Source organism: Macaca thibetana, chromosome 1 (genome assembly GCF_024542745.1).
Source record: "Macaca thibetana thibetana isolate TM-01 chromosome 1, ASM2454274v1, whole genome shotgun sequence".
In the NCBI taxonomy this organism is placed as follows: Eukaryota; Metazoa; Chordata; class Mammalia; order Primates; family Cercopithecidae; genus Macaca; species Macaca thibetana.
In genome coordinates, this window is record NC_065578.1 from 36,968,257 (window position 1) to 36,995,944 (window position 27,688).

At 48.1% G+C, this 27,688-nt stretch overlaps 3 protein-coding genes and 1 pseudogene across 3 annotated transcripts in view; 2 read left to right on the top strand and 2 right to left on the bottom strand.

Annotated features, from left to right (window-relative positions):
* UTP11 (UTP11 small subunit processome component) overlaps positions 1-27,688 on the top strand; it is a 594,364-nt gene that overhangs the window by 480,681 nt on the left and 85,995 nt on the right. The gene's annotated exons all lie outside the window — the stretch shown is intronic.
* The window catches only part of NDUFS5 (NADH:ubiquinone oxidoreductase subunit S5), a 1,192,795-nt gene that overhangs the window by 74,304 nt on the left and 1,090,803 nt on the right, over positions 1-27,688 (top strand). The gene's annotated exons all lie outside the window — the stretch shown is intronic.
* INPP5B (inositol polyphosphate-5-phosphatase B) overlaps positions 1-27,688 on the bottom strand; it is a 78,252-nt gene that overhangs the window by 45,905 nt on the left and 4,659 nt on the right. The window contains 3 exon segments of the mRNA XM_050797936.1: positions 15,922-16,035; positions 16,038-16,301; positions 25,544-25,654. Coding sequence (XP_050653893.1) covers positions 15,922-16,035; positions 16,038-16,301; positions 25,544-25,654 — 489 coding nt within the window.
* LOC126944348 (uncharacterized) lies at positions 10,996-11,064 on the bottom strand (annotated as a pseudogene).

Genomic DNA, 27,688 nt, shown 5'->3' on the forward strand with positions numbered 1-27,688 from the left:
GAAGCCAAATAAGATGTGTTGGGGCCGGGCGAGTTGGCCCACACCTGTAATCGGAGCACTTCAGAAGGCGGAGGTGGGCGGATTAGGTCAGGAGACCATCCTGGCTAACACAGTGAAACCCTGTCTCTACTAAGGAATACAAAACATTAGCCGGGCGTAGTGGCGAGCGCCTATAGTCCCAGCTACTTGGGAGGCTGAGGCAGGAGAATGGCGTGAACCCAGGAGGTGGAGGTCGCAGTGAGCCGAGATTGTGCCACTGCACTCTAGCCTGGGCGACAGAGCAAGACTCCGTCTCAAAAAAAAAAAAAAAAAAAAAAAAAAAAAAAGATCTGTTGAAGGCCCAGACCTATGAAACAAAGATAAGCAGCAAGGCCTTGATTTTAACATCCTGTAGCCAGGCCTACCACTGAATTGGAGCCTGGGTTTTTCTTTTTCTTTGAGATGGAGTCTCACTCTGTCGCCCAGGCTGGAGTTCAGCGGCGCAATCTTGGCTCACTACAACCTCTGCCTCCCAGGTTCAAGTGATTCTTGTGCCTCAGCCTCCCAAGTAGCTGGGATTACAGGCATGCACCACCACCATGCCTGGCTAATTTTGTACTTTTAGTAAAGATGGGGTTTCTCCATGTTGGTCAGGCTGGTCTAAAACTCCCAACCCCAGGTCGATCTGCCCGCTTCAGCCTCCCAAAGTGCTGGGCTTTTCTAAAACATGCCATCATACAAGGAAAATATAAATTCAAACTAAAATGGAAATACCGCATTTCTTTTGAGAATCATCTGAGAGGCAGCAGCATCATTTCTTCATTCAGTTGCTCCTTCTGTCTCCTTTTGCTATTTTCCTCCTCCATGCCCCCTAGTTATTTGTAGGTACTCCCCAAGCCCTAGACCAGTACTGTCCAATAAAACTTTTTTGACCTGGCGCAGTGGCTCACGCCTGTAATCCCAGCACTTTGGGAGGCCGAGACGGGCAGATCACGAGGTCAGGAGATCGAGGCCATCCTGGCTAACATGGTGAAACCCCGTCTCTACTAAAAATACATTTTAAAAAATGAGCCGGGCGTGGTGGCGGGCGCCTGTAGTCCCAGCTACACGGGAGGCTGAGGCAGGAGAATGGTGTGAACCCGGGAAGCGGAGCTTGCAGTGAGTGGAGATCGCGCCACTGCACTCCAGCCTGGGTGACAAAGCAAGACTCCGTCTCAAAAAAAAAAAAAAAAAAAAAAAAAAAAAAAAAACCTTTTTTGATGATGAAAATATAACTGCGCTGTCCAATATATATTGAACACTTAAAATATGGCTTGAGGCCGGGCGTGGTGGCTCATGCCTGTAATTGTAGCACTTTGGGAGGCCAAGGCCAGCGGATCAGGCAGTCAGGAGTTCGAGACCAGCCTGGCCAACATGGTTGGCCATGGTGAAACCCCATCTCTACTAAATATATAAAAATTAGCTGGGCACAGTGGTGGGCACCTGTAATCCCAGCTACTCGGGAGGCTGAGGCAGGAGAATTGCTTGAACCCGGGAAGCAGAGGTTGTAGCGAGCCGAGATCGTGCCACTGCATTCCTGCCTGGGTGACACAGCAAGACTCCGTCTCAGGGGGAGAAAAACAGATATATATATATATATATTTTTTTTTTTTTTTTTGAGGAAATGAAAAACTGATTTTTTTTCTTTTTATTTTTTTTGAGAAAGGGTCATGCTCTGTCACCCAAGTTGAAGTGCAGTGGTGCAATCTTGGCTCACTGCAACCTCTAGAGCCTCCCGGGTTCAAGCAATTCTCCTGCCTCAGCCTCCCTAGTAGCTGGTATTACAGGCACGCACCACCACACCTGGATAATCTTTGTATTTTCAGTAGAGACAGGGTTTCACCATGTTGGCCAGGCTGCTATCAAATTTCTGACCTCAAGCAATCCGCCGGCCTAGGCCTCCCAAAGTGCTGGGATTACAGGCATGAGCCACTGCGCCCAGCCAAAATACTGAATTTTTTTATTTGATTTTATCTAAATTAAGTTTAGTCTGTAATCTCAGCACTTTGGGAGTTCGAGATGGGAGAACAGCTTGAGGCCAGGAGTTTGAGACCAGCCTAGTCAATCAACATAGCAAGACCCCATCTCTTAAAAAAAAAAAAAAAGCCATATATGGCTAGTGACTACCATATTGGACAGTGCAAATCTAGACCTTGTTCTTCCTCCTCTACGAGGAACCCACCAGCCATCCTGGTTGATTATGAATGGGGATGTCCAGCCCTGTCTGAGCTCAGCACCTCCACTGTCCCCTGGGCATTTCTACAAGATATTCTGCATGCAGGGGGGACCCAGGTAAAACTGTAGTCTGATTCTGGACTCTTTCCCTGAGCTCTCCCGCCTGTTACCAGCACCATCATTCTTCCTATCAGCCAGGTGTACAGCAGTCTTGCCATCGGCTCACCTCTCTCCTTAGGCCCCCCCAGAGAGAGTTACTCATCTGTTTCTTCAGTCTCACAGCTGCCTTCCTCCAGGCTACCATCTCCTCACTTGCTACCTCAGGAGTCTCCCAACTAAGAGATCTTCCCACTTCTCCCTACGCATTTCGCCTCTGCGCTTGGCCTGATTAAACTGATTTCATCTCTCTCTGCTCTAAATCTTCCTGTATTACACCACTGCCTACAGGTTAAGACCCAAACTGGTTCAACTGGCACCTGACACTCTTTGCATATTGGCTCCACTCCCCCTCATCAATCCATCACCCACAGACAGCCCGATCTAAAAGGATAGATTCTTCATACACACCATCCGCACTCCTGCCTTCATATGACGTTCCTCCTACTTTTTGGCCACCTCTCCTTCGAAGCCCAGCCTCAACTCCTACCTCCACCTTCATGAAGTCCTCCCCAGCCACATAAGTCCTCAGTAGTCATTTCTCTGAATTTTGAGTGTCTTCCTGTCTATATAACATGCCTGGCACTTTAAAAAAACAAAGTGTTTTGGAAAACGCCTTGGGCTTTAGAATAAAATAGAGCTGGTGATGTTACTGACTCCATCCATCACCTCATATGAACCCTCAAACAAATTATTTAATTTGCTTCCTTATATGTAAAACAGAAGTAATGCTACCATACTTATGGGGACCTCAAAAGGATAAACAAATATAATCTACATGAGTCACGAACCTAGCACAATGCCTGGTACACACCAGACATTCAGGAACTGTTCTTTTCCCTCTTCTCCATCACTCCTAATCCCCCACTGCTTTAATAATGATGACTACCATTTATCAAGTACCTCTCATAGTTAGGTACCATGTTCAATGCTTCATGTATTGTGTTTGATTATTAGCCTTGTTTTACAAATAAGGATATTGAGGTCTACAGCAGATAGCAGACATGCTCCAGGACATAGAGCCAGTAAATGGTGCAGCTGACATTAAAACCCAGATCTGCTTGACTCCAAAGTCCCACAGCCTCCCATTTTGCATACATGAGGACAACATCATCAATGAAACTATAAACTCCCAGGGGTAAGTATGATGTGAAGAGAAGGTTTAAATCTGTTTGGATAACCAAGCAAAAGTATCAGCACAGTCTGCACAGGATATGTGGGAGTGTGGCTGTCACTGCTGGGTGGAGATCACATCCTACCCTTCCTGAGCACCTACTAGACAGGTCTAGGAGGAGGTGTCCCCTTCTATCTTCTCAGTCACCAGACTTTGCAATGCATCCCATTTCCAGCATCCTGGAAGAACCTGCAAAACCACGTGAGCAAAACACCTGCAAACCATGTAATTCAAAATACCTGACAGTTCAAACTGACTGGATTAAGTGAGTAGGTTCAATGCTTGCCAGCAACATCATGCCCTGCACACACCACCAGGGGGACATTCCCCAGGCTCTCTCAGTCTGAGACAGGGCCTTCCACACTAGCAAAGAATTCATGGGGAAATAAACCAGTCTAGATCCAACTACCTAGAATACAAGTCAGGCTCTGTTGATGATGACAACGATAGTATTAAAAATATTAATAATATTAAAAGCAAATACTTGGCTAGGTGCAGTGGTTCATGCCTATAATCCCAGCACTTTGGGAAGCCGAGGTAGGCAGATTACCTGAGGTCAGGAGTCCGAGACCAGCCTTGCCAAAATGGCAAAACCCCGTCCCTACTAAAAATACAAAACAATTAGCCAGGCGTGGTGGCGGGCGCCTATAATCCCAGCTACTCGGGAGGCTGAGGCACAAGAATCACCTGACCCAGGAGGCAGAGGTTGCAGTGAGCCAAGATCACGCCACTGCACTCCGGCCTGGGAAACAGAGCAAGACTACATCTCAAAAAAAAAAAAAGAACAAATACTTAAGGCTTACTGCACATCGAGTGCTGTTTAAATCACTTTACATATATTTTATCCTCACAACTACTATATGAGGTAGGTGTTGTTATTACGTCCACATTACAGACCAGGAGATATACATAGAGGTTAAATAACTTGCCCAAGAGCACACAGTAGTAAATGGCACACAGCCAGGGTTCAAACCTAGGGAATCTGAGCCAAGAGTCTGTGTTCTCAACCAATAAACTATATCACCGAGGAGCAAACGAGGGGCTCAGAAAGCATTTCTGGCAGAGAAAATAACTTCACCAAAGCACAAAGATAGGGCATTATAATATGCTTGGAAACAAGTAATAATAAGTAGGATAAATAAGTAGGGAAAAGTTTTGAGAAGCACTAGGGATACAAAAGAAGAGTGTGGCCAGGCGCGTTGGCTCATACCTGTAATCCCAGCACTTTTGGAGGCCGAGGCAGGCAGATCACTTGAGGTCAGGAGTTCAAGACCAACCTGGCCAACATGGAGAAACCCTGTCTCTACTAAAAATACAAATATTACCCAGGTGTGGTGGCGGGCACCTGTAATCCCAGCTACTTGGGAGGCTGAGGGAGGAGAATCACTTGGACCCAGGAGGTGGAGGTTGCAGTGAGCCGAGACTGCACCATTGCACTCCAGCCTAGGTGACAGAGTGAGACTCCGTCTCAAAAAAAAAAAAGAAGAAGAGAATAAGAGTTAGGGCTCCAGTGTGACCTAGGGCTCAAGTGTGACCTGAGTTCTATTTTCGACTCCGCCAATGACCAGGTGAGTGACTACAAGCATGTTACCGACTCTCTCTAAGCCTCAATCTCCCAGCTGAAAAATAGAGATTCTCGGCCAGGCACGGTGGCTCACGCCTGTAATCCCAGCACTTTGGGAGGCCGAGGCAGGCGGATCACAAGGTTAGGAGATCGAGACCATCCTGGCTAACACGGTGAAACTCCATCTCTACTAAAAATACAAAAAATTAGCCGGGTGTGGTGGCGGGCACTTATAGTTCCAGATACTCAGGAGGCTGAGGCAGGAGAATGGCCTGAACCCCGGAGGCGGAGTTTGCAGTGAGCTGAGATCGCACCACTGCACTCCAGCCTGGGCAACAAAGCAAAATTGTCTCAAAAAAAAAAAAAAAAAAGTAGAGATCCTCTTATGGAACTTTTGTGACACAGTGTAAGGCCCATGGACTCAAAGTAAGTGCTTAATAAATGGTAAGTGCTACTAATAATGATAACAACAGTAGTAAATTTAGGCTAAGCTGTAAGACTTCAAACACCATGTGGAGTTTGGATTTTACTCTTATGACAAAAAGGAGCTAAGTGTTTACCTAGCACATAGTACACAGGGCAGGTAACTCTTGAGTGACATTCATAACACAGGGCACCTGGCATTAAAAAGAATGGAAAAAAAACATTTTTTTCCATTTCAGCTTTGCCACCATCCCAAATTGTTTTGTTACTTTCTTCAAAGTTAAATAACCATGTTTAGTTTTCTTTTTTCATTTCTTTTACATTTCTCAATTATCTCATAGCTTTAAAAAGGAGTGTCATAGATTCTATTATTTAAAATGAACACAGGGCCAGGCACAGTGCCTCACACCTGTAATCTCCACACTTTGGGAGGCTGAGGCAGGAGGATCACCTGAGGTCAGGAGTTCGAGACCAGTCTGGCCAACATGGTGAAACCCTTTCTCTACTAAAAATACAAAAAAAAAATTTCTTAAATTAATAAATAAAATAAAGACCACGTGTACTGGCTCACACCTGTAATCCTAGCACTTTGGGAAGCCGAGGCAGGTGGGTCACCTGAGGTCAGGAGTTCAAGACCAGCCTGGCCAACATGGCAAAACTCCATCTCTACTAATACAAAAATTAGCCAGGCGTGCTGGCGGGCACCTATAACAGGCGTGCTGGCGGGTGCCTGTAATCCCAGCTACTCAGGAGGCTGAGGCAGGAGAACTGCTTGAACCCAGGAGGTGGAGGTTGCAATGAGCCGAGATTGCGCCACTGCACTCCAGCCTGGGAAACAGAGCAAGACTGTCTCAAAACAATAAAAATAAATAAAAATTGGCTGGGTGTGGAGGCAGACACCTGCAGTCCTGGCTATGTGGGAGGCTGAGGCAGGAGAAACACTTGAACATGGGAGGTGAAGGTTGTAGTGAGTCGAGATCACGCCACTGCATTCTAGCCTAGGTGACAGAGCTAGAATCTGTCTCAAGAAAATGAAAATTAAAATAATAAAAATAAACAAAAATTAGCCGGGCATGGTGGCACACGTCTGTAGTCCCAGCTACTTGGGAGGCTGAGGCAGGAGAACTGCTTGAACCTGGGAGGCGGACGTTGAGGTGAGTCAAGATCACGTCACTGCACTACAGCCTGGGCGATAGAGCGAGACTCCGTCTCAAAAAATAAAATAAAATAAAATAAACACAGACATCTCTAAAAACACATCTCATGCCAAGCAAACCTGTAAGCTCTAGACTGAAAATCCAGTTTGCACCCTGTGCAAATCCAATTTAGGCTGGCAAGGACTAAATATGACCAGTTTAGCTTTCAAGGAGGAAGACTACAGTGCAATTACTTTACAGCAACAGGTTGGTTAGCAGTGATAGGCCCCTGGAGAGATGACTTGAATTTTTCCTTCTCAGGCTTCCCTTCAGCGGGCCTTCTGTGAACTGTCTGTGGTCTGGTGATAAAGCTAAAAGAGAAGTGGGCAAGAGCAAACCAGGAAGGGGGGAGGGCAATGCAGAGACGCAGAGCATGCTCAAAGAGGAACAGGGCAGGAGCTGTTCAGGCCACAAAGCACCTCAGGCTAGAAACGGTATGGGTCTCTACAGTTCAACCAGAGACAGAGATTTTTTGAGCACCTACTGATGTACAAGGCATTCGGCTGTCATTTGGGAAGGAGAGAGAATGCAAAATGCTAAAAGCAGCAAGTTGAAGCTTACAAAAATGTAGCTGAATGAGAAGTCAATAAAGAGGTGAAAAAGTACAGGGCTTTATCCAGAAACAATAACCAGTGAAGTCTGAAGTAAAAGGAAATGAAGACAACTTGTAGCAGATAAGACCAGAGAAGCAGGTTGAGGTCAGTCAGTGCAGGACTTGACCACTACACCAAGGAATTTGAACTTTATTCTATAGGCAACAGGGAGTGGTACAATATTCAAGTTCACATATAAAATAGTAAAACACGATCAAAGTTATGTTCTAAGGAGATCCCTAAGGGAGAGGGAAACTTGAGGTTGGGAAGACTTACAAGAAGACTACCGCAACAGTTCAGCTAAGAGGATATCAACATGAATGATGGGGATTTTGAAATGTGGGTAGATAGGAGAGACACTGCAGAAAAAAAATGAACAGAATTTGCTTATTAGACATGAGAGCAGAAGGAAGAGTCAAGGATGCCCTGAGGTTGTTAGTGATTGCATTCAGAAATATGAAAATGGAGGGAGGAAGGGAGTAAGTGCAGTTCTTTTTTGTTTTGTTTTGTTTTGTTTTTTTGAGACGGAGCCTCACCGTGTTGCCCAGGCGACTCCGTGTTGCCCAGGCTGGAATGCAGTGGCGTGATCTCTGCCCACTGCAACCTCCGTCTCCAGGGTTCCGTCTCCAGGGTTCAAGTGATTCTCCTGCCTCAGCTTCCCAAGTAGCGCGGATTACAGGCGCAAGCCATCACACCTGGCTAATTTTTGTATTTTTAGTAGAGACAGGTTTTCACCATATTGGCCAGGCTGGTCTCGAACTCCTGACCTCAGGTGATCCACCCACCTCAGCCTCCCAAAGTGCTGGGATTACAGGCGTGAGCCCCTGCACCCAGCCAATGCAGTTCTCATCAGGAAGAAATCCCCCTAGGACAGACCCTGAAGACAGCAGCCAGGTTCTCAGTTCTCCGAGGTGAGCATTTACCATTTCTTTTTCTTTTTCTTTTCTTTTCTTTTTTTTTTTTTTTTTTTTTTTTTTGAGACAGTCTTGCTGTGTTGCCCAGGCTGGAGTGCAGTGGAGCGATCTGGGTTCACTGCAACCTCCACCTCCAGGGTTCAAGCAATTCTCATGCCTCAGCCTCCTGACTAGCTGGGACTACAGGCCCATGCCATCCCGCCGGGCTAATTTTTGTATTTTTAGTAGAAATAGGGTTTTGTCATGTTGGCCAGGCTGATCTCAAACTCCTGGCCTCAAGTGACCCGCCCACCTCAGCCTCCCAAAGTGCTGGGATTACAGGCATAAGCCACCTCTCTTGGCCCGCATTTCCCATTTCTAATTGTATTTCCCAAATGAAAGCACATCTAAATAATTTAGCATTGCTTAAGTCCTGTGTGACTTTCCAGGAGGCAAACATTCACTCCCATTTTAAAGACATAAGAGGAAAGTTGAGACACATGTTTAATATTGTACAAAGAAGTCAGGCGTGGTGACTCATGCCTCTAATCTCAGTACTTTGGGAGGCTGAGGCGGGAGGATCACTTGAGGCCAGGAGTTTAAGACCAGCCTGGGCAACACAGGGAGACCTTGTCTCTAAAAACAAAAAGACGCTGGGCATGGTGGCTCACACCTGTAATGCCAGCACTTTGGGAGGCCAAGGCAGGCGAATCACTTGAGGTCAGGAGTTCAAGACCAGCCTGGCCAACATGGTGAAACCCTGTCTCTACTAAAAATATAAAAATTAGTCCAGGCATGATGGCTCATGCTTATAATCCCAGCACTTTGGGAGGCCAAGGCGGGCGGATCACCTAAGATCAGGAGTTCAAGACCAGCCTGGCCAACATGTTGAAACCCCATCTTTACTAACAATACAAAAAGTAGCCAGACATGGTAGCACATGCCTGTAATCTCAGCTACTTGGGAGGCTAGGGCAGGAGAATTGCTTGAACCCAGGAGGTGGAGGCTACAGTGAGCAGAGATCACACCACTGCACTCCAGTCCGGGTGACAGAGTGAGACTCCATCTTAAAAAATAAATAAATAAAATAAAAATAAATAAAAACAAAAACAGAAAGTAATAGTGCACCAAGGAACAATGATAAAAAGAAAAAGAAAAATGTCCAGGCCACTTGACATCCACTTTGTTTAAACTCTCATTGTTGGCATTCCAAGAAAGTCTCTTCTCATTCATATCTGCTAGCTTCAGTTCATGTATGGATCACCAATAACAAAACTGTTAGAGTGTAATTTATTTTATATGTTTATCTATTTAAATTCAGAGATATCGCTATGTTGCCCAGGCTGGTCTGGAACTCCTCAAATAAGACTCCCGCCTCAGGCCGGGTGCGGTGGCTCACGCCTGTAATCTCAGCACTTTGGGAGGCCGAGGCGGGTGGATCATGAGGTCAGGAGATCGAGACCATCCTGGGTAACACGGTGAAACCCTGTCTCTACTAAAAATACAAAAAAATTAGCCGGGTGAGGTGGCGGGCACCTGTAGTCCCAGCTACTCGGGAGGCTGCAGCAGGAGAATGGCATGAACCCAGGAGGCGGAGCTTGCAGTGAGCTGAGATCGCACCACCACACTCCAGCCTGGGCGACACAGCGAGACTCCGTCTCAAAAAAAAAAAAAAGACTCCCGCCTCAGCCTCCTAAGTACCTGGGACTACAGGTGCGCACCACTGTGCCAGGCTAACAGTGTATTTTAAGTAGCAAAGAAAAACATGCAAGTCAGCTAGCATCTATCCTCCAACAGTACAGTAACTTTCCTCTGATAAATACTGATGCCTCCCTCTTTCTGAACTGTCCCTCCCTGAGGATTTTTCTGTTCAAAGCTCCACTTCTAACTGAGTGTTTGTGGGTCACCTCACTTGCTCTCAACAATCACTGTAGAATTCCAAAACAAACTGTTTTCAGAAGAAAAAAAGAATCTTTAGGGGTTTCTCTTGTACTAGAAACAAAAAACTGGGTTAAGTGGCACAAAGAAGGAAAATGGAGAGGGGAACAACAAAAGGAAGAAGAAAAACGAATACAGTTCTCTTTTGTTTAAGGAAACAAAGTGACCTAAAATAAGTTACTTAGGAGCCTGCAGAGCTTCCCACAAAGGTGGAAATTATGGGCGATATTTGTACTCTAAGATAAACAAAAGCAAATTTATTTTCTCCATGCTAAAAGGATATGTTGGTCACACAAGTTTTACCTATTAGTACTGACAAAACAAGATGAAAGAGAGAGTGAGAGAGAAAACCAACCCAGGGGCTATTTTGCTAACATGCTCTCTGGCTTCTACTCTGGTAAACTAGGTTACCCTTCATGTTACCCTCAGATATAAATAGCATTCATTTCCTTTCACTGGCCAGACAGACTTTAATACTTTGTTTCCTGGGTCCAGAAGAAAAAATACTTATAACACATCTCCTTTTAAATTTGAGTTACTAAAAAGCTGGCTCATTTCTCTTTTTTTTTTTTTTTTTTTTTTTTTGAGACGGAGTCTCACTGTCACCAGGCTGGCGTGCAGTGGCGCGATCTTGGCTCACTGCAACCTCTGCCTCCCGGTTCAAGCGATTCCCCTGCCTCAGCCTCTCGAGTAGCTGGAATACAGGCGCACACCACCATGACCAGCTAATTTTATTTTAGTAGGGATGGGGTTTCACCATGTTGGCCAGGATGGTCTCGAACTCCTGACCTTGTGATCCGCCCACCTCGGCCTCCCAAAGTGCTGGGATTACAGGCGTGAGCCACCGCGCCCAGCGAAGCTGGCTCATTTCTATTAGCAATAATCGCGCCTCGGATAAACCTCATTGGCTACGATACTGCCACTGCGCAAAGCTGAAGCTGGCTCATTTCTAATCAACTTTGGATTAAAAAAACCAAAATGTATTTGCTATTACTGCTTTGTTAAAATAGCCCAGAATGGCCCCCGTGGGACTTCTGAGTAGCCATAGCCATTTCCTTTTTAGTGCATAGTTCAAAATCCTCCAGAACACAGCTCCAGGTCTCTGCATGTACCCAGGATGCAATGCAGGTGAACATTTTACAGACTGACTCGGATAAGTACTAGGCCCTGTGCAGGATCCTCAATGGGGTTTTCTGAATAAGAGCAACTTCAGTTGCTAGATGGAAATAATGAGGCATTTCTCCCAAATCAGACTTCACTCTTTTTAAGGAAAGAAACAGCTGCACAAGGAAGTTAACAGCATCCCTGGTCATCTAGTGGTTAGGAAGAAAAAAAAAGGAAAAGAAAAAGATATTAAGAACAGTTAGGCCAGGTGCAGTGGCTCACGCCTGTAATCTCAGCACTTTGGGAGGCGGAGGAGGGCGGATCACGAGGTCAAGAGATGGAGACCATCCTGGCCAACATGGTGAAACACCGTCTCTACTAAAAATACAAAAATTATCTGGGGGTAGGGGTGTGCATGTAGTCCCAGCTACTCGGGAGGCTGAAGCAGGAGAATTGCTTGAACCTGGGAGGCGGAGGTTGCAGTGAGCCAAGATCACGCCACTGCACTCCAGCCTGGTGACACAGCAAGACTCCATCTCAAAAAAAAAAAAAAAAAAAAAAAAAAAAAACCGGCCGGGCGCGGTGGCTCAAGCCTGTAATCCCAGCACTTTGGGAGGCCGAGGCGGGTGGATCACGAGGTCAGGAGATCAAGACCATCCTGGCTAACATGGTGAAACCCTGTCTCTACTAAAAATACAAAAAACTAGCCGGGCGCGGTGGCGGGCGCCTGTAGTCCCAGCTACTCGGAGGCTGAGGCGGGAGAATGGCGTGAACCCGGGAGGCGGAGCTTGCAGTGAGCTGAGATCGCACCACTGCACTCCAGCCTGGGTGATAGAGCGAGACTCCATCTCAAAAAAAAAAAAAAAAAAAAAACCAGTTAAATAAGTGAAGGAGCAGAAAGACTCCTACCAATCTACAGATTCAACTACCAATCTAATGTCAGTGGAAGTTGGGCTTGGCAACTTGCACCTGAAGCAGTTGAAGAGGCCAAGAGAATCAAATGAACAGGCTGCCACTCAACCAGAAGCATTACCTCACTTCAACACCACAACTTGGCTCCTAGACACTGGTCTGAACCTGAAGACATGGATTCCAGTCTGGAACTAGCTTCATTTCATTTTTCTACTATAATTTCTACCAAGCTCAACCTAACACTCCTGAATTCAGCAGAGACAAATCAAAGACAAGAAAGGACATTTTGGAAAGCATCATCAAGGATCATTCCTATCTCTACCAATGCAAAGGCAAGGAATGAAGACCAGATTCACCTGTCCCCCAAAATACCTGGGCCTCGAAGGTGCTCTGTGCCCTTGGCTCACGGTACAAGGAACACTGTCCTGCTGGGCCAACCCTATACTCTCTTACCTCTATCTATGTATTATCAGACTCCTCCCCGTCAGATGGCCAGCTCCTGAGGGGTGCCTTGTTTCTCCTGCCGTGCATCAAAACCAGCATTTTTTCTTTTCTTTTCTTTTCTTTTTGAGACAGAGTCTTGCTCTTGTCGCCCAGACTGGAGTGCAATGGCACGATCTTGGCTCACTGCAATCTCCACCTCCTGGGTTCAAGTGATTCTCCTGCCTCAGCCTCCCAAGTAGTGGGGAATACAGGTGCCCACCACCATGCTCAGCTAATTTTTGTTTTTTTGGTGTTTTTTTTTTTTTTTTTTTTTTTTTTTTTGAGATGGTGTCTCACCCAGGCTGGAGTGCAGTGGCGCAATCTCAGCTAACTGCAACCTCCGCCTCCTGGGTTCAAGCGATTCTCCTGCCTCAGCCTCCTGAGTAGCTGGGACTATAGGCGCACGCCACCATGCCCGGCTCATTTTTTTTGTATTTTTAGTAGAGACGGGACTTCACCGGTTAGCCAGGATGGTCTCGATCTCCTGACCCTGTGATCCGCCTGCCTCGGCCTCCCAAAGTGCTGGGATTACAGGCATAATCCAACGCATTTGGCCTAATTTTTATATTTTTAGTAAAGACGGGATTTCGCCATGTTGCCCAGGCTGATCTTGAACTCCTGACCTCATGATCTGCCCGCCTTGGCCTCCCAAAGTGCTGGGATTACAGGCATGAGCCACCGCGCCTGGCCAGAAACAGCATTTTTAAGCAACCGTTTGCCTTGGGTTCTCTAGGCTATCAAGAAGTGGGGACTTTGGTCATATGCATATAGGAAAAAACAAATCTACTACTCTATTTCCCTTGGAGCCTGTATCAACAACCAGAGGCAGCCCAAAGGGTTCTTCCTACCTGTTATAGAAGATGTAACTCTCCTCTGAGGCCAGAATAACTCTGGAAACAGAGATGACCCAACTAGAACTGGGGAGCTTGATACCATTTCTTACCAATTTTAGCAGGAACAACTTAGCAATTAATAGTGTCACCCTGGCCGGGTGCGGTGGCTCACGCCTGTAATCCCAGCACTTTGGGAGGCCGAGGCGGGTGGATCACGAAGCCAGGAGATCGAGACCATCCTGGCTAACATGGTGAAACCCCATCTCTGCTAAAACTACAAAAATTAGCCAGGTGTGGTGGCAGGGACCTGTAGTCCCAGCTACTCGGGAGGCTGAGGCAGGAGAATGGCGTGAACCCGAGAGGCGGAGCCTGCAGTGAGCCGAGATTGTGCCACTGCACTCCAGCCTGGGTGACAGAGCAAGACTCCGTCTCAAAAAAAAAAAAAAAAAAAAAAAAAAAAAAAAAGTGTCATCCCACTTACTGTAGGTATTACGAAAAGACAAAATTTTTTCTTTCTTTTTTTTTTTTTTTTTTTTTGAGATGGAGTCTCACTCTGTCTCCCAGGCTGGAGTGCAGTGGCACGACCTCAGCTCACTGCAACCTCTGCCTCCCGGGTTCAAGCGATTCTCCTACCTCAGACTCCCGAGTACCTGGGATTATAGACATGCACCACCACACCCATCTAATTTTTGTATTTTTAGTAGAGACAGGGTTTCGCCATGTTGGCCAGGCTGGTCTCGAACTCCTGACCTCAGATGATCCGCCCACCTTGGCTTCCCACAGTGCTAGGATTACAGGCGTGAGCCACCACGGTGCCTGGCTGACAAAATTGTTTAAACTATTTCTTTATTTATTTTAGAGACAGTTTCACTATGTTGCCTAGGCTGGAGTGCAGCAGCCAATTCACAGGATCAATCATAGCGCACATCACCCTCGAACTTCTGGGCTCAAGCCTCCCACCTCAGCCTCTCAAGTGGCTGGGACTACAGGTATGCACCACCACGCTCAGCTTTCAAATTATTTTAAAATAAAAATAAAACCGAAACCTTAACAATAATTCCTCTCCAGCATATGGCTAGTCTGTTTTTTGAAAGGAAATGAAAGACTGAAATCCCTCAACATTTCTCACTCCGGGCAGCTAACTGGTTTCAGAGCTGGCTGGCCTGACTTCTCATAGAAGACTAAGGGAATGAAGTGCCTGCATGGCCTGGCTCTGGTGTACTGGCTGAGAACACAGCACCCACCTCTTTCTGCTGCCATTGGCTTTGTCCTCCGCCAATTGTCTGGATTCTGGCAGCCTCTTGTGAAGGGGCAAGGAGATGATGTGCTCTTAAACTCTCACCCGTCCCAGCACCATAGCCCAGAATGTCATGGAAACTCAAGCGATAGTGAACTCTGAGATAAGCCCAAGGAAGATGCAAACTATCAGCACCATCAGGCGCTTCAATCGCACCTTGTGGTGGCTGCAATGAAGGAGAAACATAAGCACTGAGGAAGTCCTCTGCTCACCTCGTTTCCTCTCATTTTACAAACTCTTGTGCAACATGCCACTCCTCCCTGCCCCTCATAGTTTCCAAGTCTTGTAAGAGCAAGTGGAGTGCTGGCCCACACTTTACACAGCTACTTGACAGGCTCTTCATTGCTGGTAGATGACTGTCACAAATAGGTACTAGGGGTCATGCCAAGGTTCGCACATAAATGGAGCCTCACGGACACACCCAAGGGGAAAAAAGCACCAGGGGCCCTTGCAGAAAACCCCGGAGCTAGACAAAAAAAGACAGGTCTGCAGGTCCTCCCAGAGCACGGACTCACCCAAATTTCAGCCCTGAGCCCCCCATCTCCAAACGACAAGCTCCTGCTCAGCAACTGGCCTTCTGTGCTCCCCATTATCCACCAACAGCTGGGTGGGAAAAACCTAGTCCCTTTACAACCCGTAACCTCATCGTGACCTCTGGTCCCAGAGTAGACAGGACTCCCCAAGACTCCAGCCCTGTGCACTCCGCTATCATCACAGGGGCTGAGGACGGACAGAGCCCCAACACATACCATACCTCACCCAAAGGAAGGCTCTTTCATAGGCAGTGCACCCCCCCTCCACCCCCCACGCGACAAACTCAGAAGGTCAGGATTGAAGAGCAAGCTGAGATGGAGAAACAGGCCCAGAGAGGGGCAGCAAGTGGCCCGAGGTCACACAGCGAGTTCGGAACGGGGCTTTACTAAAACCCTAGCCTCCGGATTCCCGAGTACCCCATTCCCACCCGCCTACCCTCGTCAGGCCCGCCTGAGAAGAACATCACAGAACTTCTGCCCCAGTGTCCCCGCCTCCGGAGGGCCACCAGGACTTTGGTCTTCGTCCCGTGCGTCCACTGGCCAAACCGCAGACCCTGCCCACCCAAGGGCCGGGCCCACAGCCGCCCCCGGCCCAGCTCCCGAGCCCAGCTTCCCGCCGCCCGCCGGACCTGCAGAGTCGCACTCCCTGGAGCCGGCGGCGGCAGACATTTCCCTGCCTGCTTCCTCAAGCTCTTCATCCCGCCGCCCGCCCCGCGCGCTCCGCCCCCAGACGAACCCGCCCCATGTGCCTTCTCCATCAATCGAAAGCCTGTCTTTTCCATCGCTCCGCCCCAAAACAGAACGGAGCCCGCCCCCTGTGGGCGGGTCTCCTCCAATCCCCACCGCTCCTTCCGAGACGGATACCTGCCTCCGCCAATTGTCGCGTACCCTGGCCAGGTACCTGGCGCCGAATTACAACCGCGCGGCGTTGGCAGCTCCAGCTCCGGCTCTGCGCACCTGTACCGAGACAGCCACAGGAATTCAGGATCCCGGGTCGTAGGATCGAAGCCTGTGCAGGAACAAAGGGGGCGGATTGAGCCACGGGCTTGATGAGCTAGTTCTGCATGACTGTATTATCCCGAGAGACTCCAGCCCTCTACCTCTCGCGCACAGAAGGGTTCTGTGCGCACTAAGGTTCAACTGCAAGAATAATTGTGAACACAAAAGTACTATTCCAAGGCAGAGACCACCGCCATTCCTTGAACCTCACGGTAACTATGTGCCAAGGTCTGTGCTTCGTATAAATATTATCTTCCTACTCCTCGTAACACACCTTTTATGAAGGAGGAAACTATTATCCCAATTTTCTTTTTTTTTCTTTTCTTTCTTTCTTTTTTTTTTTTTTTTTAGACGGAATCTCGCTCTGTCGCCCAGGCTGGAGTGCAGTGGAGCGATCTCGGCTCACTGCAACCTCTGCCTCCCGGATACAAGCGATTCTCCTGCCTCAGCCTCCCGAGTAGCTGGGACTACAGGCACGTGCCACCATGTCCAGCTAATTTTTTGTATTTTTAGTAGAGACGGGGTTTCACCATATTAGCCAGGATGGTCTCCATCTCCTGACCTCATGATCCACCCGCCTCGGCCTCCCAAAGTGTTGGGATTACAGGCGTGAGCCACGACCCCCGGCCTATTATTCCAATTTTATATACAAGGCAACCAAGTTCAGAGAGATTAAGTCTGAGGTCGCAGACTGACTAGCAGAGTGGAGGATTCAAACAAATGCCAGAGGGTTGGGGGATTTCACCACCCATAACCTCCACCAGCAGTTGGCAGCCCACGCCAGAGAAACACACACTCTAAGTAAGCAGTGTGTTTACTATGAAATATATCAAGACAAGTCCTCTGTTTCTCCCTTAATCAGACTGCCACTCTACTTTCTATAAATTCTTTTTTTTTTTTTTTTTTTTTTTTCTGAGACGGAGTCTCGCTCTGTCGCCCAGGCTGGGATCTCAGCTCACTGCAAGCTCCGCCTCCCGGGTTTATGCCATTCTCCTGCCTCAGCCTCCCAAGTAGCTGGGACTACAGGCGCCCACCACCTCGCCCAGCTAGATTTTTGTATTTTTTAGTAGAGATGGGGTTTCACCGTGTTAGCCAGGATGGTCTTGATCTCCTGACCTCGTGATCTGCCCGTCTCGGCCTCCCAAAGTGCTGGGATTACAGGCTTGAGCCACCGCGCCTGGCTCCTAGAAATTCTTGAGTCACCTCTGTCTCTGACTCAAACCCTCTGACTCAAACTATCTGACTCTGGAACAATTGCTCTTAACCCTTCTGCTATCCTGCCTGCTCTGTTTGTAGAGCATCATGAACCTGACCGAACTGAATGGGATGTGCAAGGACATGATATATAAGAAGACTTGAGTTCCAGTCCTGACTATGGCACTGCCAGACGCAACTTTTAAGTTATCTTCAGCATTTACATACTATTAACCCGTACTTGGCCTTGTCTGATCCTCACAAAACTCTTGGATTATTGGAGAAAGCAAGTTTATACTTCCATTGTATAAATAAAAAAGCCAAGGTCTGAAAAAATAAAATATAGTAGGACCAGGCGCATGCCTGTAATCCCAGCACTTTGGGAGGCTGAGGTGGGAGGATCATGAGGTCAGGAGATCGAGACCATCCTGGCTAACATGGTGAAACCTCATCTCTACAAAAAACACAAAAAATTAGCTGGCCATGGTGGCTTGCACTTGTAGTCCCAGCTACTCGGGAGGCTGAGGCAGGAGAATCCCTCTAACCTGGGAGGTGTAGGTGAGCTGAGATCACACCACAGCACTCCAACCTGGGTGAAAGAGTGAGACTCCGTCTCAAGGAAAAAAAAAAAAAATACAAAAATTAGCCGGGTATAGTGGCGGGCACCTGTAATCCCAGCTATTCAGGAGGCTGAGGTAGGAGAATCACCTGAAACCAGGAGGTAGAGGTTGCAGTGAGCTAAGATTGCACCACCGCACCCCAGCCTGGGTGACAGAGCTAGAATCCATCTCAAAAAATTAAAATAAAATAAAAAATAGATAAAATGTAGTGTTCACATTCACATCTAGGAAGTAACAGAGCTGGGATCTGCACTGAAATCTCTGAACTCCGAGGGCTTTGGCATCAGAACCTGAAGTTTCAAACCTGGTCCTATTACTTCAATTTTATTTTTATTTTACTTATTTATTTATTTATTTATCTATTTATTTTGAGACAAAGTATTCTTCGGCTGCCCAGGCTGGAGTGCAGTAACATGATCTCCGCTTACTGCAACCTCTGCCTCCCGGGTTCAAACGATTCTCCTGCCTCAGACTCCTGAGTAGCTGAGATTACAGGCACGTGGCACAACGCCTGGCTAATTTTTGAATTTTTAGTAGAGACGGGGTTTCACCTTGTTGATCAGTCTGGTCTCGAACTCCTGACTTCATGATCCGCCAACCTTGACCTCTCAAAGTGCTGGGATTACAGGGGTGAGCCACCACACCCGGCCCCTATTACTTCAATTGATGATTGATCTTGGGTAAGTTACTTGCCTCCTCTGTGTCAATTTACTCGTCTGTAAAACAGGATATCTACTTCTTAGTATTGTTCAGAAGACTAAACGGAGAAATACAGTTGTTGTGCATTGTCTCGATATCTAGAAAAATGTCTGGCACACAGTAGGTGCTCAATTAATGTTAGCTAACTGTGATCCCTTGTTAGCCGAAGTTTCTCTAATAGTAGACTCTTAGCCAAGACACTTCCATTCTCTGGCCTTTCGTGCTGTACAACATTATCCATCAAGGACTGGGTGAAAAAAAACTAGTTCCTTTTGCCTCTAGTGCCTCTAGTAAAATGAAAGAGTTGGGCTGGTGGATATCTAAGAGTCTGTCAATACTGAGAGTCCCTTCTCACCCAGGTCCCTCCCTAAGGAAATCCTCATCATGACAAGCACTCAGAGAAGTTGGTTGGTACAGAGTTTCTCTGCTGGTTACCCCAGGTGTGGTGTGGACTTCAGAAGGATGAGCAGGTAAGGGGACTGCAAGACACACACCCAATCCTAAAAGAAAGAAGTCATCCTTGACTCCTCTCTCATTCTCATAGCTACCAACCTCTGTTCATGCAGTCAACAAATACTTATTAAGTGCCTGCTATATGCCAGGCACTGTTTTTTGTTTGTTTGTTTGTTGGGTTTTTTTGTTTTTTGGGGTTTTTTTTTTTGTTTTTTGTTTTTGGAGACAAAGTCTCGCTGTGTCCCCCAGGCTGGAGTGCAGTGGCGCGACCTCGGCTCACTGCAAGCTTCGCCTCCTGGGTTCACGCCATTCTCCTGCCTCAGCCTCCTGAGTAGCTGGGACTATAGGCGCCCACTACCGCGACCGGCTAATTTTTTGTATTTTTAGTAGAGATGGGGTTTCACCGTGGTCTCAATCTCCTGACCTTGTGATCCGCCCGCCTCGGCCTCCCAAAGTGCTGGGATTACAGGCGTGAGCCACCACACTCGGTTTTCTTTTGTTGTTGTTTTTTTGTTTTTTTTTAAGATGGAGTCTCGCTCTGTCACCCAGGCTGGAGTGCAGTGGCACGATCCTGGCTCACTGCAACCTCTGCCTCCCAGGTTCAAGCGATTCTCCTGCCTCAGCCTCCTGAGTAGCTGGGACTACAAGCACGTGCCACCATGCCTGGCTAATCTTTTTTTTTTTTATTTTTAGTAGAGACGGGTTTCCCCATATTGATCAGGCTGGTCTTGAATTTCTGACCTTGTGATCTGCCCGCCTTGGCCTCCCAAAGTGTTGGGATTACAGGCGTGAGCCACCGTGCAGGCCGGCACTGTTCTTATCTCTGCAGATGAAGTTGTGAAAGTAACCCAAACTCACTGCCCCCATGGTGCCCTCATTCTCATCAGTTGCAAGATGCCTCCGTATCTTGCAAGTCCACCCCTTCTTCCCCATTCCCATCGCCAGGGCTCTCCCAAGTCCCAGCCTCATTTTCCATTCCTTAGCCATTCCAATACATTACTATCTCCCTGCTCTGGCCTCTCTTTTTCTTTTTTTTTTTTTTTTTTTTTTTTTTTTTTTTTTGAGAGGGAGTCTCGCTCTGTCGCCCAGGCTGGGGTGCAGTGGCCGGATCTCAGCTTACTGCAAGCTCCGCCTCCCGGGTTTACGCCATTCTCCTGCCTCAGCCTCCCGAGTAGCTGGGACTACAGGCGCCCGCCACCTCGGCCGGCTAGTTTTTTTTTGTATTTTTTTAGTAGAGATGGGGTTTCACCGTGTTAGCCAGGATGGTCTCGATCTCCTGACCTCGTGATCCGCCCGTCTCGGCCTCCCAAAGTGCTGGGATTACAGGCTTGAGCCACCGCGCCCGGCCTGGCCTCTCTTTTTCTATACTATTGCCAGAGGAACTTTTCTAACTTGCAAATCTTGCCTTATCACTCTCCAGCTTAAAATTCCTTAATGGCTCTTTGCTGGGTAGCTAAGACCCTTCATGAGATGCTCTCTGCTGACCTTTCCTGGCTTAGCTCTCTCCACAAAAATTCACCTCCTACATGAAGCCTTCCTGAGCTGTTTACAGGCGAGAGGGTACCATGAGTTAAAGAAGCACTAGAGCAAAACACGCAAGAGCTCAGGTTCTGGAGTAGAACTTTTTTTTTTTTTTTTTTAAGGGGGGTGGGGAGACAGAGTCTCGCTTTGTCACCCAGGCTGGCAATCAGTGGCATGATCTCGGCTCACTGCAACCTCCACCTCTTGGGTTCAAGCAATTCTCTTGCCTCAGCTTCCCAAGTAGCTGGGACTACAGGTGTGGGCCACCACGCCCAGTTAATTTTGTGTTTTTAGTAGAGACGGGGTTTCACTATATGTTGGCCAGTCTGGTCTCGAACCCGTGACCTCACGTGATCCACCCGTCTAAGCCTCCCAAAATGCTGGGATTACAGGCATGAGCCACCGTGCCTGGCCTGGAGTAGAACTATATAATCCTGCCTAATCCTGGCTCTGTCATTTACCAGCTAGGTACTCAGGCAACACTCTTATCCTCTCTGAGCCTCAGTTTCCTCATCTATGAAATGGACACATAGATAATACTTCCCTTGTAAGATCGTGGTAAAAAGTAAATGAGGCCAGGCTGGGCGCGGTGGCTCACACCTGTATTTCCAGCACTTTGGGAGGCTGAGGCAGGTGGATCACAAGGTCAGGAGTTCGAGACCGGCCTGACCAGTATGGTGAAACCTCGTCTCTACTAAAAATACAAAAATTAGCCAGGCATGGTGGCCTGCGCCTGTAATCCCAGCTACTCAGAAGGCTGAGGCAGAACAGTCACTTGAACCCAAGAGGCAGAGGTTGCAGTGAGCCAAGATGGCGCCACTGCACTCCAGCCTGGGCAACAAAGCAAGACTCCGTCTCACACACACACACAAAAAAAGTAAATGAGAGGCTGGGCGAGGTGGCTCACGCCTGTAATCCCAGCACTTTTGGAAGCTGAGATGGGCAGGTTACCTGAGGTCAGGAGTTCGAGACCTGCCTGGCCAAAGTGGTGAAACCCCATCTCTACTAAAAAATATAAAATTTGGGCAGGCACAGTGGCTCACGCCTATAATCCCAGCAGTTTGGGAGGCCAAAGTGGGCGGATCACCTGAGGTCCAAAGTTCGAGACCAGCCTGGCCAACATGGTAAAACCTGTCTATATCAAAAAATACAAAAATTAGCCGGGCGTGGTGGCATGCACCTGTAGTCCCAGCTACTCGGGAGGCTGAGGCAGAAGAATCGCCTGAACCCAGGAGGTGGAATTTGCAGTGAGCTGAGATTGTGCCACTGCACTCCAGCCTGGGCGACAGAGCCAGACTTTGTCTCAAAAAATAAAATTAAAAAAAAAAAAATTGGCCGGGCGCGGTGGCTCACGCCTGTAATCCCAGCACTTTGGGAGGCCGAGGCGGGCGGATCACAAGGTCAGGAGATCGAGACCACGGTGAAACCCCGTCTCTACTAAAAATACAAAAAATTAGCCGGGCGCGGTGGCGGGCGCCTGTAGTCCCAGCTACTCAGGAGGCTGAGGCAGGAGAATGGCGTAAACCCAGGAGGCGGAGCTTGCAGTGAGCCGAGATCGCGCCACTGCACTCCAGCCTGGGCGACAGAGCGAGACTCCGTCTCAAAAAAAAAAAAAAAAAAAAAAAAAAAAAATTAGCCAGGCATAGTGGCAGGTGCCTGTAATCCTAGCTACTTGGGAGGCTGAAGAAGGAGAATCACTTGAACCCTGGAGGCAGGGGTTGCAGTGAGCTGAAACCGCGCCATAGCACTTCAGCCCAGATGGGCAATAAGAGTGAAACGCGGTCTCAAAAAAAAAAAAAAAAAAAAAAGCCGGATACGGTGGCTCATGCCTGTAATCCTGTAATCCTAGCACTTTGGGAGGCTGAGGTGGGTGGATCAAAAGGTCAGGAGTTCGAGACCAACCTGGTCAACATGGGGAAACTTCATCTCTACTAAAGATACAAAAAATTAGCTGGGCATGGTGGCACGCGCCTGTACCAGCTACTTGGGAGGCTGAGGCAGGAGAATCACTTGAACCCGGGAGGTGGAGGTTGCAGTGAGCCAAGATCGTGCCATTGCACTGTAGCCTGGGCAACAGGGCGAGACTCCATCTCAAAAATAAATAATTAATTAAATTTTAAATTTTTTAAAAAAAGGAGTAAATGAGATAATGTGTGAAAAGTTCTTGGAATAGTGCCTAACACATGCCAAATCAACAATGAATGCGAGCTATGAGTCTTCTTGTAGAGGGGAAAAACATTTTCTGAGTTCTTGCTCTGTGGTAGGCACTTTTACATGTGTTATCTCATTTAATTCTCACAACCCCATGTATAAGGTATTCATTACATACAGAAGCCTATAAAAACTACAGTTCAGAGAGGTGAAGTAGCTTGCCCAAAGTTGTCAGCTAGGAACTGGCAGAGATGGGTTTCAAACTCAAGGGGCTGTATAGCCTCAAAACTCAGGCTCTTTGGTGTTATTTCTATTATTATACCTCCTACAACTACTAATAATAATCATAAAATATGTTATCATTATTTTAAGATTTAGAGATAAATTTCCGACTGCTTAATAAATTTTAAACCTCTTGGCTGGGTGCCGTGGCTCATGCCTGCAACCCCAGCACTTTGGGAGGCCAAGGTGGGTGGATCACCTTAGGCCAGGAGTTCGAGACCAGCCTGACCAATGTGGTGAAACCCCGTCTCTATTAAAAATACAAAAAATTAGGCTGGGCGTGGTGGCTCATGCCTGCAGTCCCAGCACTTTGGGAGGCGGACGCGGGTGGATCACCTGAGGTCAGGAGTTCAAGACCATCCTGGCCAACATGGTGAAACCCCGTCTCTACCAAAAATCCAAAAATTAGCTGGGCGTGGTTGTGGGTGCCAGTAATCCCAGCTACTCGGGAGGCTGACGCAGGAGAATCGCTTGGACCCAGGCAGCAGAGGTTGCAGTGAGCCAAGGTCACACCATTGCACTCCAGCCTGGGCGACAAGAACGAAACTCCATCTCAAAAAAAAAAATTAGCTGGGCATTGTGGCGGGCGCCTGTAATCCCAGCTACTCAGGAGGCTGACGCAGGAGAATTGCTTGAACTGGGGAGGTGGAGGTTGTAGTGAGCCCAGATTGCACGACTGCACTCCAGCCTGGGCAATAAGAGCAAAACTCGGTCTCAAAAAAATCAAATAGGGCCGGGCGCGGTGGCTCACGCCTGTAATCCCAGCACTTTGGGAGGCCGAGGCGGGCGGATCACAAGGTCAGGAGATCGAGACCACGGTGAAACCCCGTCTCTACTAAAAATACAAAAAACTAGCCGGGCGAGGTGGCGGGCGCCTGTAGTCCCAGCTACTTGGGAGGCTGAGGCAGGAGAATGGCGTGAACCCGGGAGGCGGAGCTTGCAGTGAGCCGAGATCGCGCCACTGCACTCCAGCCTGGGCGACAGAGCGAGACTCCGTCTCAAAAAAAAAAAAAAAAAAAAAAAAAAAAATCAAATAAATAAATATCTTAACCAGGCATTCAAGGCTCTACAATCATGTTTCTACTTCCTTTTTTTATTTTATTTTTTAGAGACAGGGGTCTCATTCTGTTGCCCATGCTGCAGTGTGGTAGAGCAATCATAGCTCAATGTAGCTGTGAACTCCTGGGCTCCTGTGATCCTCCCGCCTTAGCCTCCCAAGTAGTTGGGATTACAAGCAAGCTACTAAGCCTAGCTGCTTCTGCTTCCTTTTCCCTTATCCCCTAGTTTGAATCCAAGGGCAGTCCACTTCCTGGCACAGCAAGCAAAAAAGGTGAAATCCCTGGAGGCTCAGGCTCCACAGCAAGACCACAGAGAAGACCAGCCCTCTCCCACTGCCACAAAGACAAGAGATAGCCTGAAAGAAGACAGCTAAAAGTGCTGGGTAAACACTTAAGCCCCAGCACCTGTTGGCTTGAATTTGCATGTTCTATGACTAATCCTCTGCTCTGTACACAAACTCTCCTTTACCTGCTGGGCTAACTTCCCATTCTAAACAAATTTTGTCCTAGAGGCCACTAACCTTTCACTGCTAGCCCAAAGCTAGACCATTTTCTCAGCTGCAGTGAGTGACAGCAGGGTTCAGGGGCAGGAAAGCCAATATGACAGATGGTTCTAGCTGTGAGTTCTAGCTGTGGGTAGCAGACAGAGGGAAGCTGGGCTGCTGGAAGCTGCTTAGCCTGCCAACTTGTAAGAGATTCTGCATCACAGTCACAACCTACCCTGTGCAACCCTGCCCAGAGCCAGGAGGGCAAAGGGGCCCTGCTCTGGTTAACACTCAACTCCAGAAACTGTAAACACAAAAGCAAACACCATGGTTGGCTGGCAGCCTGGGGGCACTGTGGCTTTACACCAGCAGCTTTGAAAGGACACAGAGGCCGGGCGCGGTGGCTCAAGTCTGTAATCCCAGCACTTTGGGAGGCCGAGACGGGCGGATCACGAGGTCAGGAGATCGAGACCATCCTGGCAAACACGGTGAAACCCTGTCTCTATTAAATACAAAAAAACTAGCCGGGCGAGGTGGTGGGTGCCTGTAGTCCCAGCTACTTGGGAGGCTGAGGCCGGAGAATGGCGGGAACCCGGGAGGCGGAGCTTGCAGTGAGCTGAGATCCGGCCACTGCACTCCAGCCTGGGTGACAAAGCGAGACTCCATCTCAAAAAAAAGAAAGGACACAGAAACCATGGGGTATGAGTCTAAAGGGTGGAAAGTCAACTGGCGTGGGTGGGTGAATACCCAGCACCCACCCACCCCCAGGGAGCCTGGGGTCTTACCTACCTGGACAGGCTCTGGCAACTTCGTGGAGGAACATCCTGGTTTGTGAACCAAAAGGTAGCTGGAATACGAGGCTAAGCTCTGCTGTGTCCAGCTGGATGGTCACATCTGAGCCTGCACAAAGGAGTCAGGAAATGAACCCTTGGCTGCCAGGAGCTAAGTGTTTGATGCAGCCTAAGGCTAGAGTCCTCAGAATGGAGAATCAGCAACCCGGACTCCCAAAGCCCCTTCAGTCCTTAAGCAACTTACCTGGGACTGCTGCTGGCACAAGGAAACCCTCTGTACCCTGAGTTCCAAATTAACATCATCCCCTCTTTATAGAGGAGGCAGATGAAGGCTCTGAAAAGTCAATAAGCCTCAACTGCAGTACTAGATGGAGCTGGGAGAGGGAGAGAACAGGTTCTCTGGATATGTAGTCTGTACCCCTCCTGGTGAAATGAAAAGCACATAGAGGCAGACGAGGGGATGTCCATGGGCCAGTCTACCTGACTGTGCCAGGTAGTGTGATAGGCACAGGGAATACCATGGTGAAGAGAATACGCGTGGGTCCGTCTCAGGGAGCTAGACTGTAGAAGGCTTCCCTATTCATAGCATATACCCAATACTGGGCACATGGTGAGCACTCAAAACATCTGCTGAACTAAGAGACAAACAGAAGTAACCTAGCACAGCAATTAAGAGTGTGGGCTTGGGCCAGGCGCGGTGGCTCACACTTATAATCCCAGCACTTTGGGAGGCAGAGGTGGGTGGATCACAAGGTCAGGAGTTCGAGACCAGCCTAGCCAATGTGGTGAAACCCCGTCTCTACTAAAAATTCAAAAGTTAGCCGGGTGTGGTGATGGGCACCTGTAGTCCCAGCTACTCGGGAGGCTGAGGCAGGAGAATGGCGTGAACCCAGGAGGCGATGCTTGCAGTGAGCAGAGATCACGCCACTGCACTCCAGCCTGGGTAACAGAGTGAGACTCTGACTCAAAAAAAAAAAAAAAAAAAAAATGTGGGTTAGGCCGGGCACAGTGACTCATGCCTGTAATCCAGCACTTTGGGATGCCAGGGCAGAAGGATTACTTAAAGCCAGGAGTTTGAGACCAGCTTGGAAAACATAGTGAGGCCCCCCTCCCCCATATCTATAAAAAATTAGCCAAATGTGGAGTCCCAGCTACTTGGGAGGCTGAGGTGGGAGGATTGCTTGAACCCAGGAGGTTGAAGCTGAAGTGAACCATATTTGTGCCACTGCACTTCAGCCCAAGTGACAGAGCAAGATCCTGTCTCAACAAATAAAATAAAAGAGTGTGAACTCTAGAATCTGGATTCTCTGAGTTTGAATCTTGGTTCCACCCCTTACTAAACTGTTTAATTTCTCTGGGCCTCAGTTACCTTGTCCATAAAATGGAGATGAAAACAGTGATAACCTCATAGAGCTGTGAGAAAAGCCTGATTTAGGCCGGGCGCGGTGGCTCACGCCTGTAATCCCAGCACTTTGGGAGGCCGAGACGGGCGGATCACGAGGTCAGGAGATCGAGACCATCCTGGCTAATGCAGTGAAACCCCGTCTCTACTAAAAAATACAAAAAACTAGCTGGGCGAGGTGGCGGGCGCCTGTAGTCCCAGCTACTCGGGAGGCTGAGGCAGGAGAATGGCGTAAACCCGGGAGGCGGAGCTTGCAGTGAGCTGAGATCCGGCCACTGCACTCTAGCCTGGGCGACTGAGCAAGACTCTGTCTCAAAAAAAAAAAAAAAAGTACAAAAAATTAGCTGGGCGTGGTGGTGGGCGCCTGTAGTCCCAGCTACTCGGGAGGCTGAGGCAGGAAAATGGCATGAACCTGAGAGGCAGAGCTTGCAGTGAGCCGAGATCATGCCACTGCACTCCAGCCTGCGCAACAGAGACTCTGTCTCAAAAAAAAAAAAAAAAAAAAAAAAAGAGAAAAGCCTGATTTGGTGTATATAAAACTTTTAGCATAATGCTGGCATAGGATAATCATTGACTCATTATTTGCTTCTATTATTATTGTTGTTGTATAGCAAAGAAGACAGACATTAAATATGTCAATATAAATAATTATATCACTGATTGAGAGAGGCTGGCAAAAGAAAAAGGCAAGCCAGGCATGGTGGCTCATGCCTATAATCCCAGCACTTTGGGAGGCTGAGG